We start from the raw sequence: 14,483 nt of genomic DNA on the forward strand, positions 1-14,483 counted from the left end.
CCACTGCTGTATTGGTCACTGCTCCTGCAGCTGCTCCATGTGGACCGGTACCACCAACACCAGTGGGAGAACAATGCACCAGAGTTGACACAAGAAACATTTGTTTTCAGGATGCACCTGCATTCTCCCACCTGCTCCCTCCCTGGGCATTATCACCCAAATTAATCAGCTGCATTAACACATTTATATTTGCTTTTTACCGTATCGCATACTTCGAGCTCTAATTATCATGCCAGCTCCTGTGTGTGTGTGTGTGTGTTTACTCAATCAAATATAATTAGGGCCTCACAGTGATGTTGATTGGAGATAACAATCATGTCTTCTTCAGACGACACACACACACACACACACACACAGTCTGAAAATGGTTCAAGGCAGAAAAGGCGGAGGAAGGATTATTTTAAATTATCTCTTATCTTATCATATTGTCATTACCTGGGCTTTAAGATGGCTTGTGATAATGTAATTAACTCGGCTTAAAAGGTTTAATATTTGATGTGACTCCATGTGTGTTTTGCCAGAAACTGGGAGCCTCGACAAACAACAGATTCAGCACAAGAGATAAACCCTCTGAGACGCCCTCTTTGCAGCCAGAGAAAAAGGAATAACATGTAAATCCGCGGCACAAAGTCAAGCAGTTTGGTGTAATTACAATAACATCTGTCGGGGATATGGAAATATCCCATGTCCCCGTGTCCAAATCTCTGGGTAATTGTGAGCACTTGTATAACCAAATGAGCTCACAGCCACTCTGGGAGATTGAGAAAGTCAGCACACAGAGTCTGGGCAAAAGTCACACTCATTTCATGCTGAAACGCTTCATTAAAGACAAAGGGGCTGTGCATCACTCCGTGCGCCTAGCTGAGCTATTTTTACACCAGCAGACACATTAGGGAAACCCAGGTGATGTTTAATTTATGATTCTGGTCGTGAAAAGGACTTTTGCTGCACAGTGGGTAAAGAACAGAGGGACGGTGAGGGAAGTGACAGGAGAGCAGCCAAAGATCTTTTATTAGAGTCCAAGGATAGCTGTTTTTTTTTTGAGCAACAAGTTGCTGAGACTTCTTACAGAAGAACTCACCGCTGTGAGGTGTTTTGCTCTGCGTGGATAAAAAGCTGAATTTAAAGGTTGCGTGGAGGAAGTGAAGCGAGGTTTGATTTAAATCTGTCAGAGAAGCGTATCTTTGTCAGAGAGCTGCCTCAGTTCTGACACAGAAGTCTTTGAAGCTCCACCTTTTAAAGAAAAGGCCTTTCAGACGTATGGAGTTGTTTGACTTCCAACCATTAAAAGGATAGTTCAGATCTTTGAGGGGTTTAGTGCACAGCTTATGAATTAGTAATGTTTTACCTGCTGTAGATAGATCTGTTTTGAGAAATGGAGTTTAAATCTGGTCGAGCTGATGGGCTAATGTTAAGTCTAAACTAGACCAAACAACTCAGTGTTGTTTTAAACCAGCTCTTAAAAAATGCAGAAGCGTTTATGCAAATGTGTTTTTAGATTTACCCCAAGGACAAACTTGGATCCGTGTTAGTCGGATTTTGATAACATGGTGGGGATTCTCATGTAATGTCACAAGATGTCACGCTCGCAGCATTTGTTGTTTTTTTAACTTCAGCTCACTGTAGCAGCCATCTTCAATTGGGTTGACTCCAAAAGCTAAATCAGTTGTAAAGTTGCATCCGAAAATAAGTAGGTGAACGTTTCAATATAATTTGTTCAACGGTTCATGAAATATTTTGCTAACAGACAATCACAAGAGCACGATTTGAAGGATCACTTTCAAGTCAAGCAACCACTGCTGCAGTAAGATAAATGCAAGCAGCTCAGCTTCTCGTTTAACTGAACATTTTCAACATTTTTTCTCTCCCGTCGTCTGAAAGCTGTGAAAATGCTGGAGGACACAGAGCGCAGAGCATTTCCCTCTTTCTTCCTCAACCATTTTTCTTTTCGCCCCTTCTTATGCGAGGTTACCAACACCACCGCAGGCCCAGCAGGATGTCTCGGCCCTCACCGTGCCAGCACCGCAGGGGAACAGAGGGGCCTGCTGAGTTCCTCACTTCAGCACGGTCACCACCCGAGGGCTGTGGGTTTGCCCCTGGAACGCCTCCTGACCACAGCCTCGGTGGTTGGCACCAACAGGGAGCACAGAGGGCAACAGGAAACAGTCATCCAGTCAGAACAAACACGCAGAGAGACAGAACACGCTCAAACATCCAAATATCTGAATGTTGAATTCGTAGCATAAACTAGAGAAATTGCATCTCCTGCAAAAATGCAGCGTGAATGCTTATTGCAGAAGAACTTGCTGAAAAACAGCTGAAATTAGCTTAAAAAAAAACATGCTGAAATGTAGGTGAAATGGAAGAATAAGATAAAGATAAGATAAGATAGAACTTTATTGAGCCCACAGGAAATTGTAGGATAAGCCTAAATTCATAGAAGAAAGCAGAAAGAACACATATTTACTGAATTAGGTTTAAATAAGCAGAAATGAGCACAAAAATTAGGAAATTAACAACAAACAAAAAAGGCTGGAAATTAGAAAAAAATGCTAACAAGTATAGCCGAAAAGGCAGAAAGAAGCTTAAAATGCTAGAAGGAAGGGAAGAGCTGAAATGAGCTTAAAATGTTTGCCCAATTACTGGTAGGTTGAAATAAGCAGAGATAAAAACGTGGAAATTGTCTGAAAAAAAAAAAAAAAGCAGAAATGTGCTAAACCAACAAAACAAACAAAAACAGCTGAAAAGTAGCTTAAAAACAGAAAGAAGCCTAAATTACGAGAAGAGCACATTATTGCTGAATTAAGCAGAAAAAAGTTGCAATGAGTGAAAAAAATGTGGAATTAGCTGAAAAAGCTCAAATTAGCATAAACCAGCTCAATGGTAGCTGAAATAGCACAAAAAGCTGATACTTGCAGACATAAGCTGAGAGGAGCATAACAAGCTGAAATTAATTGGCTGAAAAGAATTTAGAAGAAGCACAAAAATGTTGTAGGTAGCATAAAGAATGTGAAAGGAGCAGTAAAAGGTTGTAAACCGATGTAAAGATTTAAAGGATGTAAAATGAGCTCAATTCATTTTCTATGAGGAAAAAAATATGGCAGAAAAGCCTAAATATTTCAAAAAAAGCTAAAGCTGCACCAATACCAAAGTCATGGCATCCTTTTCCTGAATGAGTTGAACCTTTTAATATATGATTTGTTGAAATAGCACAAAAACTGTGGAACGAGAAAGATGCTGAAAAATGTATGGAAGTAAAATGGATCCCAACAGTGTGAATGCTTCATGAACATTCACACTATTAACGGTAGATGTTATGACATTTTCTTTGCGTTTGGTTCTGCTGGCTTGTGTTGCTCTCATGCAACAGCTCTACCTGTATTACCTTCAGCTTTGCAAAAGAGACACAAGTAAGCTTCAGCTGGATCCCCTGAGTGTAAGTGAAAACCTGTAATCAAGCAGACTTTAAGATGAGCCTAAATGTGATCCTTACAGGAGCCACAGTCATTCAAAGTATTCTCATCGTGCAGCTGAGCTGTTGCCTTCTGCTCCACGTGAAGGTTCTGCAGGGACACATCCAAACAGAGCAGAGCTGGGCATGCTTGAACCCGAGCGCACCCAGCAGCGGCCCTGTTTCACTTTGTCTCTGCTAATCCTCAGTGATCGGCTCGCATGTGGAGGAAGGGTCGACACAGGCGCTCCGGTACAGAACAGGGACGGGGTGGCGGGGGAAGTCCCATGAGCTCACTGTCTCGCCAGATATAACTGCAGCTACGCCTACCTCCTCCAGCTACTGACAGCAGAGAGGGCTTCCAAGGAGTTCAGCTCATCTGAAAACTGTCAAATTAAACGACTTTCTTCTCAAATCAGTGAACTTCCGTAAGATCAGAAGACGCTCTCTCAGTTCAACAGAAAAGATGTTAAAGTTCAAGGGTCGCTGTGACACTTTGTTGAGTGAAACCTTCCTGTTTAATCGCCCACGTTCGTTTCTTACATTCTTTGCCAGTGATTAGAACTGAATCACTTCCTCTTCAAAGAACAAGAACATGTCATTCTGTTTGGAGAGATAAGAACTGCAGCTCAGCACGCACCGCATAATTCAATTCAGTTCAGTTTATTTATACAGCACCAAGTCGCAACAGAAGTCATCTGAGGGCACTGAACAGAAACATTCATAAAACGTACTTTAATAATATTATTTATCTGAGGAGCAGACTGCTTTGAATTTAACTCCATCACAGAACTCTCATATTGAGCAAGCATGAAGGCGACAGTGGAAAGGAAAAATTCCCTCATGAGGAAGAAACCTTTAGCAGAACCAGACTCAGGACAAGTGGTCATCTGCTTCGACCAGCTTGGTTTGGTAGGAACAGGAAGGAGGAACAGATACACAATGGCAGGTCAAGAATCACATGTTAAGATGGAAATAGTATCAAATGAAAACTATTCAATTGTAACAATTCATTTAAGGAAATGTGTTCAATTTGTCCTCCAGTAGTCTAAGCTTAAGGCAGCATAACAAGCCAATCCTAACTGTAGGATTTATCAAAAAGAAAGTCTTAATCCCAGTCTTAAACTGGACAATGTGTCAGCCTCACGGACAGAAACTGGAAGGTGGTTCCACAAGAGAGGAGCCTGAGAACTGAAAGATCTTCCTGCCATTCTGCTCTTGGAAACTCTAGGAACCGCAAGTAAGCCTGGAGCGCAAAGTGCTCTGTTGGGAAAATATGGAACAACTAGAGCTCAAATATAAGATGGAGCTAGGTTGTTGAGAGCTTTGTAGGTTAGAAGTAAGATTTTGAATTAAATTCTGGATTTGACAGGGAGCCAATGGACAGAAGCTAAAACTGGAGAAATGATTTCTCCTACTAACTCCAGTTAAGACTCTGGCAGCAGCATTTTGGATCAACTGAAGACTTTATAAAGAAGTATTCGGACACCCAGATAATAAACCATTGCAATAGTTCAGTCGATGTGACAAATGCATGAACCAGTTTTTCTGCATCATCTTTAGATAAGATGTTTCTAATTTTAGAGATATTACGCAGGTGGAAGAAGACAGTTCTAGTAACGTTTTTAATGTGGGGGATAGAAGACATGTCCTGATCAAAAATAACAACAAGATTTTTAACATTAGAGCTGGAGGACAGATTAATGCCATCTAAGGAGTGAGAAAGACTGAAAAATAAATTCCCAAGATGCTCAGGTCCAAAAACCAAAACCTCAGTCTTGTCTGTGTTCAAAAACAGAAAATTTAGGGTCATCCAGGTTTTTATGTCTTTAAGACATGCTTGTAGTCTAAGTAGCTGATTAGATTCATTGGGTTTCATGAACAAATATAACTGTGTATCATCAGCATAACAATGAAAATTTATCCCATGCTGTTTAATAACTTTACCTAATGGAAGCATATATATAAGGTAAAGAGTATTAGTTCAAGCACTTAACCCTGAGGAACTCCATGACTAACTTTGGTGTATGAAGAAAATTCCTTATTTACATTTACAAATTGGAATCTATCAGATAAATATGATTTAAACCAATTTAGAGCCGTTCCTGTAATCCCAATATCATATTCAGTCCTATGTAATAAAATTAGAGATAATCAGAGAATAATCTAGAATGAAAAGGACAGCTATTCTCTCAGACTTTATGAGTTATGTTATGGTCTGCAAGGAGCATTAAAAAACCCAATGCATCATCTCCTTCTCCCCACAGAAAACTGGATGGATGCAACATTTTATGGTTCTGCTGCAGACCCGAACTAATTTTATTTAAATATTTCTGACTCTTCGCAGTTTGAATAACTGAGCTTGGAAAATAAAAACTGGCAACACTAAATTCCTTTGGGCTGAATTAACAAGAAAGCTGACTTGTTTTTCAGCTTTTGTGTGAGTGATAAAACACGTCTTACACAACACTTCATTCTGAATGAGTACAAGTAAAATAAATATAAGTACAAAGGCCTGCAGCGGCTGCAATTTCATCCTCTGTGATGTGCTTTAACAACAAACTGTTTGCTCTGTGAGCTAATGTGCTTCGTAGATGAGCGTTATGAGAGGGGGGGGGGGGGGGGGTCATCAAAAGCTTAAAAAAGAAGAGAAGCAAACCAACAGCACATGTTTGGTAAATGATTAATTCACTGACCAGAAAATAAATCACTGCTCACTAATTTTATGTTCATGCTGGATGTGATTTACTGCAGCTGCAGACATTTTAGTTTCATTGCTTTTCTCTGTGTACAATCTTTAGTACTTTTTACTTTTTAACTTTTAGAGCCATCAGACACTAAAAATGCACAACAAACTCAACATTTTACTTTATTTGAGACAAAGTTTAGAACAATTTGAATTATTTATCACCAGTGACTGGGATGTTGCTTATTTACTGTTGGATATATTAATAATATATAAAACTAAAACTTCTGTAAATAAATAAATGGATAGGGTGTGAATGCTGAGGGCTGGAGGATTTTGTTGCAGAAGCTAAAACTGAAATGTAAAAGTTAAAACAAGCACATCACAACTAAAACTAGAAAGTTCCTGGAGAAATTTTGACAGGGACTGACATGTGGCGGCCATTTAAAAAATTTGATTTGACAATATTACGTGTTTGGGTTCGCTCTCAGCTACAATCACACAAAATTCCAGCTGAAAATGACAAAATATCAACGAGTTAAAGCCATTTAAATGGAGCTTTGGCAGCCACCTTGAATTTTTTTAATTCATTATTTACTGGGCATTGGTCTCAGCTACTACCACACCAAATTTCAGTTTAATTTCTGTAAAAATGTCAGATTTACAGCATTTTTCCTTTTTCGCTCAGGTGGCCATCTTGGATATTCGATTTGCAACCAGAGTCTATGAAAAATTACTAATAAAAGTGGTGTCTTTGTTCCCAAATTATGTTGTCATGGTAACTCGAAGTGCCAATAAAAGTAATTGCACACATCACGGTGCCGAGCCGGTCGTTTTGATATAATATTTGTGGGGGTACACGTTGCGGTTTGGGCTGCATTAAAGTTGAAGGAAGAGTAAGATATAAAGTTAAGAAACCCTTGTCAGGTGGATAATAATAGGTGTCTGCCTTAGTAGGCATCCCCCAGCTAATCAAACAGTACCAAAAAGAAAAAGAAAATAAAAAAATATTAACTGTGGCTAAAACCAGCAAAACCATCGCTAAAGCTAAAAGTTGCAAAACAATAGCTAAAATCAGCAGGTTAGTAAGCTTCTTTCGGCTGCTCCCTTCTGCAGGGGTTGTCGCAGTGAGTGATCTTGTACGAAAGATTTTGTCCACTGTTGTAAACCTGATATAAGCTGGGCTCGAATCAAAAGGTCCAGGATCACAAGACTACTGCACATAACCACTGCTGCTGCAGCCCCTGGGAAGTAGCCAAATAGTGGCTACAAAAATCAAGCCCCAAAATGGTAAAAGTAGCAAAATGATAAAAGCTAAAGTAGCAGAACAACAGCTAAAATAGAACAACAAGTAAAAACTAAAAGTAACTAAAGAACACAAGGACAGAGCAAGTATACTGAAGCAGATTTCAGAGAGAACCATGTTTTTGAAGGAACTGCAGGATCTCAGTGAATTTCTACGGTGAATTTTGTTTTAAATAAAGTTTACAGTAAAAGTGACAAAACCACATTTTTTCTGTTTTAATATATAATCAGTTAAAAATATGTGGGAGGAGTTAGACTGCAAAATCACATGAAAGCAACTCCAAATAGGAAAACAATGGTGTAAATGCTGGATCAGCTTTCACACAAGCTACATAAACCCAGGAGTTAAAGGGAAAAGATAAGGTATTAAGTAGTTTATTACAGTACAACACACTGATCTCAAATATCTTATAGCAGGCTGCAAAATAGTTCAATAGTTTATGAGCAAGTGAAATGTTTGCATTAATGCTCATAATTAAACCTGCATGTAGGCTTCAGTTATAAACTGGTTCCAGTTCAGCTGGTTCAGTGACATGGATCTCTACTGCCCTCTGCTGGAAGAAAAGTGAATCTTTAAGCCACAGTCATAATATAATGTCTTTTGCTGCATTCAGTGCATAACAGAACATGATTATTTGAAGGTTGACGTTTTTTGTATTAAAAACACTTGTCTTTCATTGGTGGGATGAAATATGCTAATTTTTTGGGACAGGCATTTTGGGTTTTCATGAGCTGTATGCCATAATCATCAGTATTAAAACAATTAAAGACCTGAAATATTTCAGTTGGTGTGCAATGAATCTGAAATATGAAAGTTTCATTTTTATCATTACATTATGGACAATAATGACCTTTATCACAATATGCTATTTTTTTAGAAGGACCTGTATATCTTAGATCCTTATATACTGTTTCTTTTTATACTTTGTATTTTTGCTATTTTTGGGTGTACCTGGGCCCTCGAGTACACAGTTTCGTTCCACCTCATGTACCACATGTGACGCGAATGACAATAAAATCCTTGAACTTGACAATGTATCTGCTGCTGTCTGTGTGTGCATTCATTTGTTTGTGCTGTTAGCAGCATATCTCAACCACTGGACAAATTTCACTCAGACTTTCAGGAAGTAACCACTGGATTAATGTTTGGAATCAACCCAATTCAAGATGGCCACCACAGCTATCTGACCTTAGCCTGCATTAAAAACGGCTACAACTCAGTGCACTTTACAAATACAGGGATGCAATTTGGTGTGGTAGCTAAGAGTTATCCACAACACATAATCCAAGGGCTACCAGGTCACGTTATATTCAAGCTTGGACCAAAATGGTTGTAATAAAAATTTAACTGAAAATTTCAGATTGTTTTTTTAGCATTAGACTCAATCTTTGACGTGTTTAAGCTGCACATATGCAGAAGGGGCTAGTTTGTTTTCATAGCAGCTGATCTTGAGGCCTGTGAGGGGATTCGGTGGAAGTGACAGTCATGAACTCATCCTCAGTTAGATCAGCTGTCCGAGAGGAAAACTCCCAGAGCAACACAAAGCCAGATGTTTGTTTACTGCTTCCTCAGCCAGCTGTTTGTTTACTGCTTCCTCTCCTGGCTTTGCAGCAACAAGGATTTAATGTAATAAATCACACCTTTGTTAATTCAGCAAGTTCCTTACAGTCTATTGGCTACATAACAAGTAGAGTAACATTTAATCTCTTCAGCAGATCATGCACCCGAGTCTTAGCTTTTACTGGAAAATATTCAAAACAATATTCAAAACGCCCCATTATTTTTCTTTTTCCCTCGTCTCTACTTTCCTCCTGACAGATGCAGATCATGAGTTTGTTAAATGTATAAAAAGCAGCACTGGAACATATGAAAATGTGTGTACAAACATTGCAAATGAGTGACTAAATGCAAATTTCTGCTGTCAAAACTGGCTTCGGTCAAATACGAGCAATAAAGAAAAATGTGAGAAGTATTGGGCAAAACTGCTGTCATTCAAAAACATCACTTATTTTTACATCCAACTATGACATGAAATATAAATCTGAAAGTTGTTGCTTTCAGCTGTGGTAGTTTCACATAGTGTTTAAAAAGCTACTCTGGTGCAAAAACTCAAATGCATTCTGCTAAGTTCCCAATAATTCTTCAGCACTGCAGAGGGATCTGCTCAGCCGCAGAGATTTGTTTTCAAATCAAGCTTATGCAACTTGAATAACATATTACAGATAAAAAAACGATTTGTGTGAACGTTTATGACACATTCACACTGTTGAGATCCATTCTTCTTCTGTACGTCTTTTGGCGTGATTCTCGTCCTACAGTTTTCAAGCTATTTCAACAAATCACACAGTATATCAAAATGTTTCAGGACAATCCTGCTATGACTTTTGGTATTGGTGCAGCTTTAGCTTTTTGAAATATTTAGCCTTTTCTGTCACCTTGTTTCTCATAGAAAATGAATTGAACTCAATTTACATCCTTCAAATCTTTAGATCTGTTTACAACCTTTTACTGCTCCTTTCACATTTTGTTCTGCTTCAGCTTCTTTCAGCAAATTAACTTTTTCATTTGCCATACTTTCAGCTAATTTCAGCTGTTTTGCACTCCTTTCAGATTCTTTCTGCTAACTAGAACATTTTTGTACTTCTTCTAACTTCTTTCTGCTCATTTCAAATAGCGATGCTCCTTTTGGAATATTTCTGCTAGTTTCATCTATTTCTGCTATTTCATCTACTATTTGCCGGTAACTGTTTTTACACTAATTTTCCTTTCCAGCTAACTTTATAGATATTTTTTTTGCTAATTTCAGCTGTTTTCAGATAAATTAATGTTTTTCTTGCTAATTTCTGCTACTTTCAGCGTAAACTTCTTTCTGCTAATTTCAGCTTGTTATGCTCCTTTCAGCTTTTTTGTGAGTTTCAGCCTTTTCAGCTACTATTTAGCCGTTTTATGCTAATTTTAGCTTTTTCTGCTAATTTCACTTTTTTTTAGCTTATTTCAGCTGTGTCCACTTCCTTCCGATAGTTGAAGATTTTTTTTGTCATTTCAACTAAGTTTATATATTTTTTAGCTGATTTCCTAATGTCTGTACTCATTTCTGCTTATTTTAACATAATTCAGCAAATATGTGTTCTTTCTGCTGCTAATTTAGGCTTGTTCTTTCATTTCAGCATGCTTTGTAATCTCAGCCGTTTTTCATCAAGTTCTTCATCAAAAAGCATTCACACTGCATTTTCGCAGGAAATGCAAGTTGTCGTTAAATGTCTGCAGCCAGGATGAAGAGAAAAATCTCAGACAGAGCGAACTTGAAAAAGCTATCTTGGGCAGAGAGGAAGTTTCATGAAGGCTGCAGAAACTGGTTGCACCTGTTCCCCCACATCACGTCGGAATCAAAGGCAGAAAACCACTGATCCAACGTGCGATTTGAAGCGCCACACGAGGACTGACATCTACAAACGTGACGTCTTCCAGACGCAGGAAACAAACTTCTGATCAATGCAGTGATATGTATGACTCAGACGGACACAGACTCAAGATAATCACAGCGGCTGAAGGAACAACTGTATCTTGATGCGTCTGTCATCAGGCCAACCACGTTTCAGACTTTAACCAACCTGCCGGCTTTGTCAAGTTACACAAAGTTATGCTTCAGAAATGCTGAAAGACTTTTAATATACATTTATTAGATGAGTCTCTGATGGAAGGTGCTAATTATACTGACAAAATACGTGCTGAGCAGACTACGTATAAAAATACAGGAAACGGAAGGAAAAACTAACAAAGACACATTTTAAAACGTAAAAAAAATGAGGTGTGTTAAAGGACTGCACTACACAGCTTCATCCTGGAAACACGTAACATATAAAAGGAGGTGAAGTGGGAAAATAAATGTGCAACTTCTTTTAAATTCAACAATGATTTGTAACAGTTAAAGAATTTAATTTACAAAAAAACCCACACAAATTGAGTCGATGAACATTTTAAACCGTCCTTGTTTTTCTGTTCTATGATAAATAAATATAGCTGCAAGGGAGGCCATGACAGTCCCTTGATGCGTTGTATAAAGGTCGGGGGAGTCTGTGGTGGAAGCGGGGGCTCAGTCTCTGAGCAGTCCCAGCTTCTTCAGCGCCTCGCGCCGCTCCTCTACGTTCTCCGGTCGGGGGCAGATCAGAACGCTGATGCCTTGTGATCGAGGCGGTTTGGACTCCCCCCTGGGGTGTTGGACAACATTGTGGGCATGCAAGGGTCTTTGAGGCTCCGTCTGTTTGCTGGTGGTGGGGGCTGCCTGCAAATCCTCTTCTTTGGCACATGAAATGTCTTTTCTGCTCCCCAGGGAGGAGGGCTGTGGCTGGCTGCTGTGCTGCTGGCTCTGCTCTCCCGTGGCTCTCTGATCAGCCTCGGTGGGGGGTTGACCAGTCAGATAAGAGCTTACACCCACACCAGAGCACTCCAGGGTTGCAGATTTCATGTCTGTGACCTTTGGTGAGGTTAGCTGTTTGACTGGTGCAGCAGCAGGGCTCCTCACATCAGCATCTGGAACATCTGCTCCAGTGGGCAGTTCGTTAACTGAAGGCAGAGGATGGCTGGGATCGCTGAACGCTGCAGGAGCTGGCACAATGTCCGGGTCCTGTGTTGGAGGAGAAACCGTCAAAACAGCAGCAGATGGCACAAACTGAAGGGAGGCCGAGGCAGGAGGGGTGCTGCTGAGGTGGGTGCATGATGGCGTCAGGGGTAATGCATGAGAAACTCCTGGGCTGAGGGGAGATGGACCTGCCCACGACTGTCGGCTTCTATTTTTGAGAGGAAGTGTAGAGATTTTTTCAAGGCCTGCTTCTTCTTCATTTATTTTGAGCAGTCCCAGCTTCCGAAGGGCCTCCATGTGGACCTTCTGCTGGTCCCCCAGCATCCAGTCACCACTGGTGGGCAGCAAAGACGGCACGCTTCCATCAGGACTACCCACCGCTGTCTTTTGTGAGTGCAAAACAATGCTGGCAGGAAGCTTTTTAGGCTTGGGGGCCACAGGAGGTGGACTTTTGGGTGGAGAAAACTCAGGAGGGGGAGTTATAAAAGAAACAGAAGCAGGATCTGGTGGAGGACTGCTTGGAGGGTCCTCGGTCAATGAGTTCTCTGAAATCTTATTCACAGAGTCTGCTGAGTCTAGTGGTACCAGTTCAACGTGCAGTTCAGGCTCTGTGGGGACACCGTTCAGTTTCTTCGGCTGTGAACAAGTGTCCAGTTCATCCATGAAGTCTGAGGGGGGAGGGAGTAGGCTCAGATCAATCTCAGAGGTCTTCTCTCCGGACCAGGACCAAGAACTGATGACATTATCTGGATCAAGAGTTCCATTCAGGATTAAACCTGGAACCTGATCTAGGTTTAAGGGAGCTGTACAAGCAGGAGCTGATTCAAAGGGAGGAGGACTTGGAGCAGTGGTGGATCGTGGTTCAGAGTTCTGGTTCAGTGCATGACGCTCCGTTTCACTCTCAGGCGTTGATGTCATGGGTGCTGGGTCCACTGCTTCAAAGTGGGGAGGTGGGGACATTCCCTGACTTCCAGACTCTGATGCCAAACTGGAAATACCTACAACATTTAAAACACCATCAATAAACAAACACTTCAGTTAATGAAGGAGCACGAGAGAAAACTTTTTTTAGTTTAGCAGTTCTTAAAAAGATGCATATCACCCGACACCTTTCATGCCAGAGTTTCAGAGTAAGATCATATGAAGTTAAGAAAGTATGGAGTTTTAGTAGTTTTGGTCAAATAAGTAAAAATAATGTAATAAATAATCTGTTTGCACTCAAACCATGTGCTGGGAAATACTCTTTTACTTTGACCACTCAAAGGTTTAGCTCAATATTCGTACGCTGACTGAGGTACAGTCATTTTCACAGAGGCTAAAGTCGACTAGCTATGGCAGCCATCTTGAATAGAGTAGTCTCTAAAAGTTAAACAGCTGTAGATGAACATCCAGTGATAACCTGCTGAGAATTTTATTAAATGCTGTCCAATGGTATATGAGATATTTTGCTTACACTACAAACAAGCTAAGTTCACGGGCATTTTCGCTTATCTTTTGTCAACAGGCAGTAATTAGCTAAGACAAAAAAAAAAAAAAGAATAAAAAACAACAACACACCATTGACTCTTATATGATCTTTTGTAGTAGTCCAAGAGTCTGGCTCGTCGTTAGACAAGCCGCTGTCCTCCTGCACCTCCAGAGCTTCGATGATTTCCTCCAGAAACATGAGGCACGCCCTCTCCTCTGGAGTCAGGTGTTCCATACTGTCATTACTCTGCAAACAGCACAAACACTGTCAAATATGCTACAAATGTATCAAAACTAGGACAATCTAACGTTAGAATCACTCCAAACAGAAGACACGAGCCTTTTCAAACAGATGCAAAGCAACGACTTCATCACTGTGAAGCTTAAAGATGCTTTCAGTTTCACTTACACACGTTTCACTTTTTAAGTTAATTTGATTGCGTGTGTGAGAGGCGTTAAAACCTGAAGCTCAGATTTCATTTCTCCATTTAACTTTCCAACCACAGACTCGTTATGACATCAGTGTTCAGTCAGGGATGCCAGAGCGACGAGCGTCTGCGGTTTGAGTTACACAACAAACAGAGCAGCACTCACACAGCCAGAGTTCACGCTGATCACACTGTCGCAGCTTCCCGAACTGTCCATGTTGCTCGAGGGTTCCACGGCAGCGTTGCCTGGCCACGTGCCACTCTTCAACATCGCACAGGGAAGAAGATGAGTGCAGGACCGGTGCCTCGCTGTCCTAACGTGGTCTGCTGACTCTCGCCTGTAGTCGGTCTGGGCGAGAACCTGAAAGGTCACAGAGAAGAAAAATCAGCACGGCAGAAACAAACATCTCCGTCACTGCATAATGTTCCTCTGCTTACCAATTTAATTCAGTTTATTTATATAGCGCCAGGTCAGAGTAGAAGTCAACATCCACCTTCAACACCATGATCCCCCAAACCCTGATGGACAAACTAGTCACACTAGGACTAAGCCCCTCCATTTGCAA

At 40.5% G+C, this 14,483-nt stretch overlaps 1 protein-coding gene across 1 annotated transcript; it reads right to left on the reverse strand.

Annotated features, from left to right (window-relative positions):
- Window positions 1-11,486: 11,486 nt before the first annotated feature.
- LOC119416814 (specifically androgen-regulated gene protein-like) lies at window positions 11,487-14,234 on the reverse strand. Its single transcript, XM_037684000.1, has 3 exons — window positions 14,084-14,234; window positions 13,580-13,736; window positions 11,487-13,020 (listed from the first exon to the last, which is right to left on the reverse strand). The coding sequence occupies exons 1-3, from the start codon at window positions 14,186-14,188 to the stop codon at window positions 11,537-11,539; spliced, it is 1,746 nt and encodes a 581-aa protein (XP_037539928.1). The 5' UTR covers window positions 14,189-14,234; the 3' UTR covers window positions 11,487-11,536.
- Window positions 14,235-14,483: the final 249 nt, after the last annotated feature.

This window comes from Nematolebias whitei, chromosome 11 (genome assembly GCF_014905685.2).
Source record: "Nematolebias whitei isolate Nwh7 chromosome 11, NemWhi1, whole genome shotgun sequence".
NCBI classification, from domain to species: Eukaryota; Metazoa; Chordata; class Actinopteri; order Cyprinodontiformes; family Rivulidae; genus Nematolebias; species Nematolebias whitei.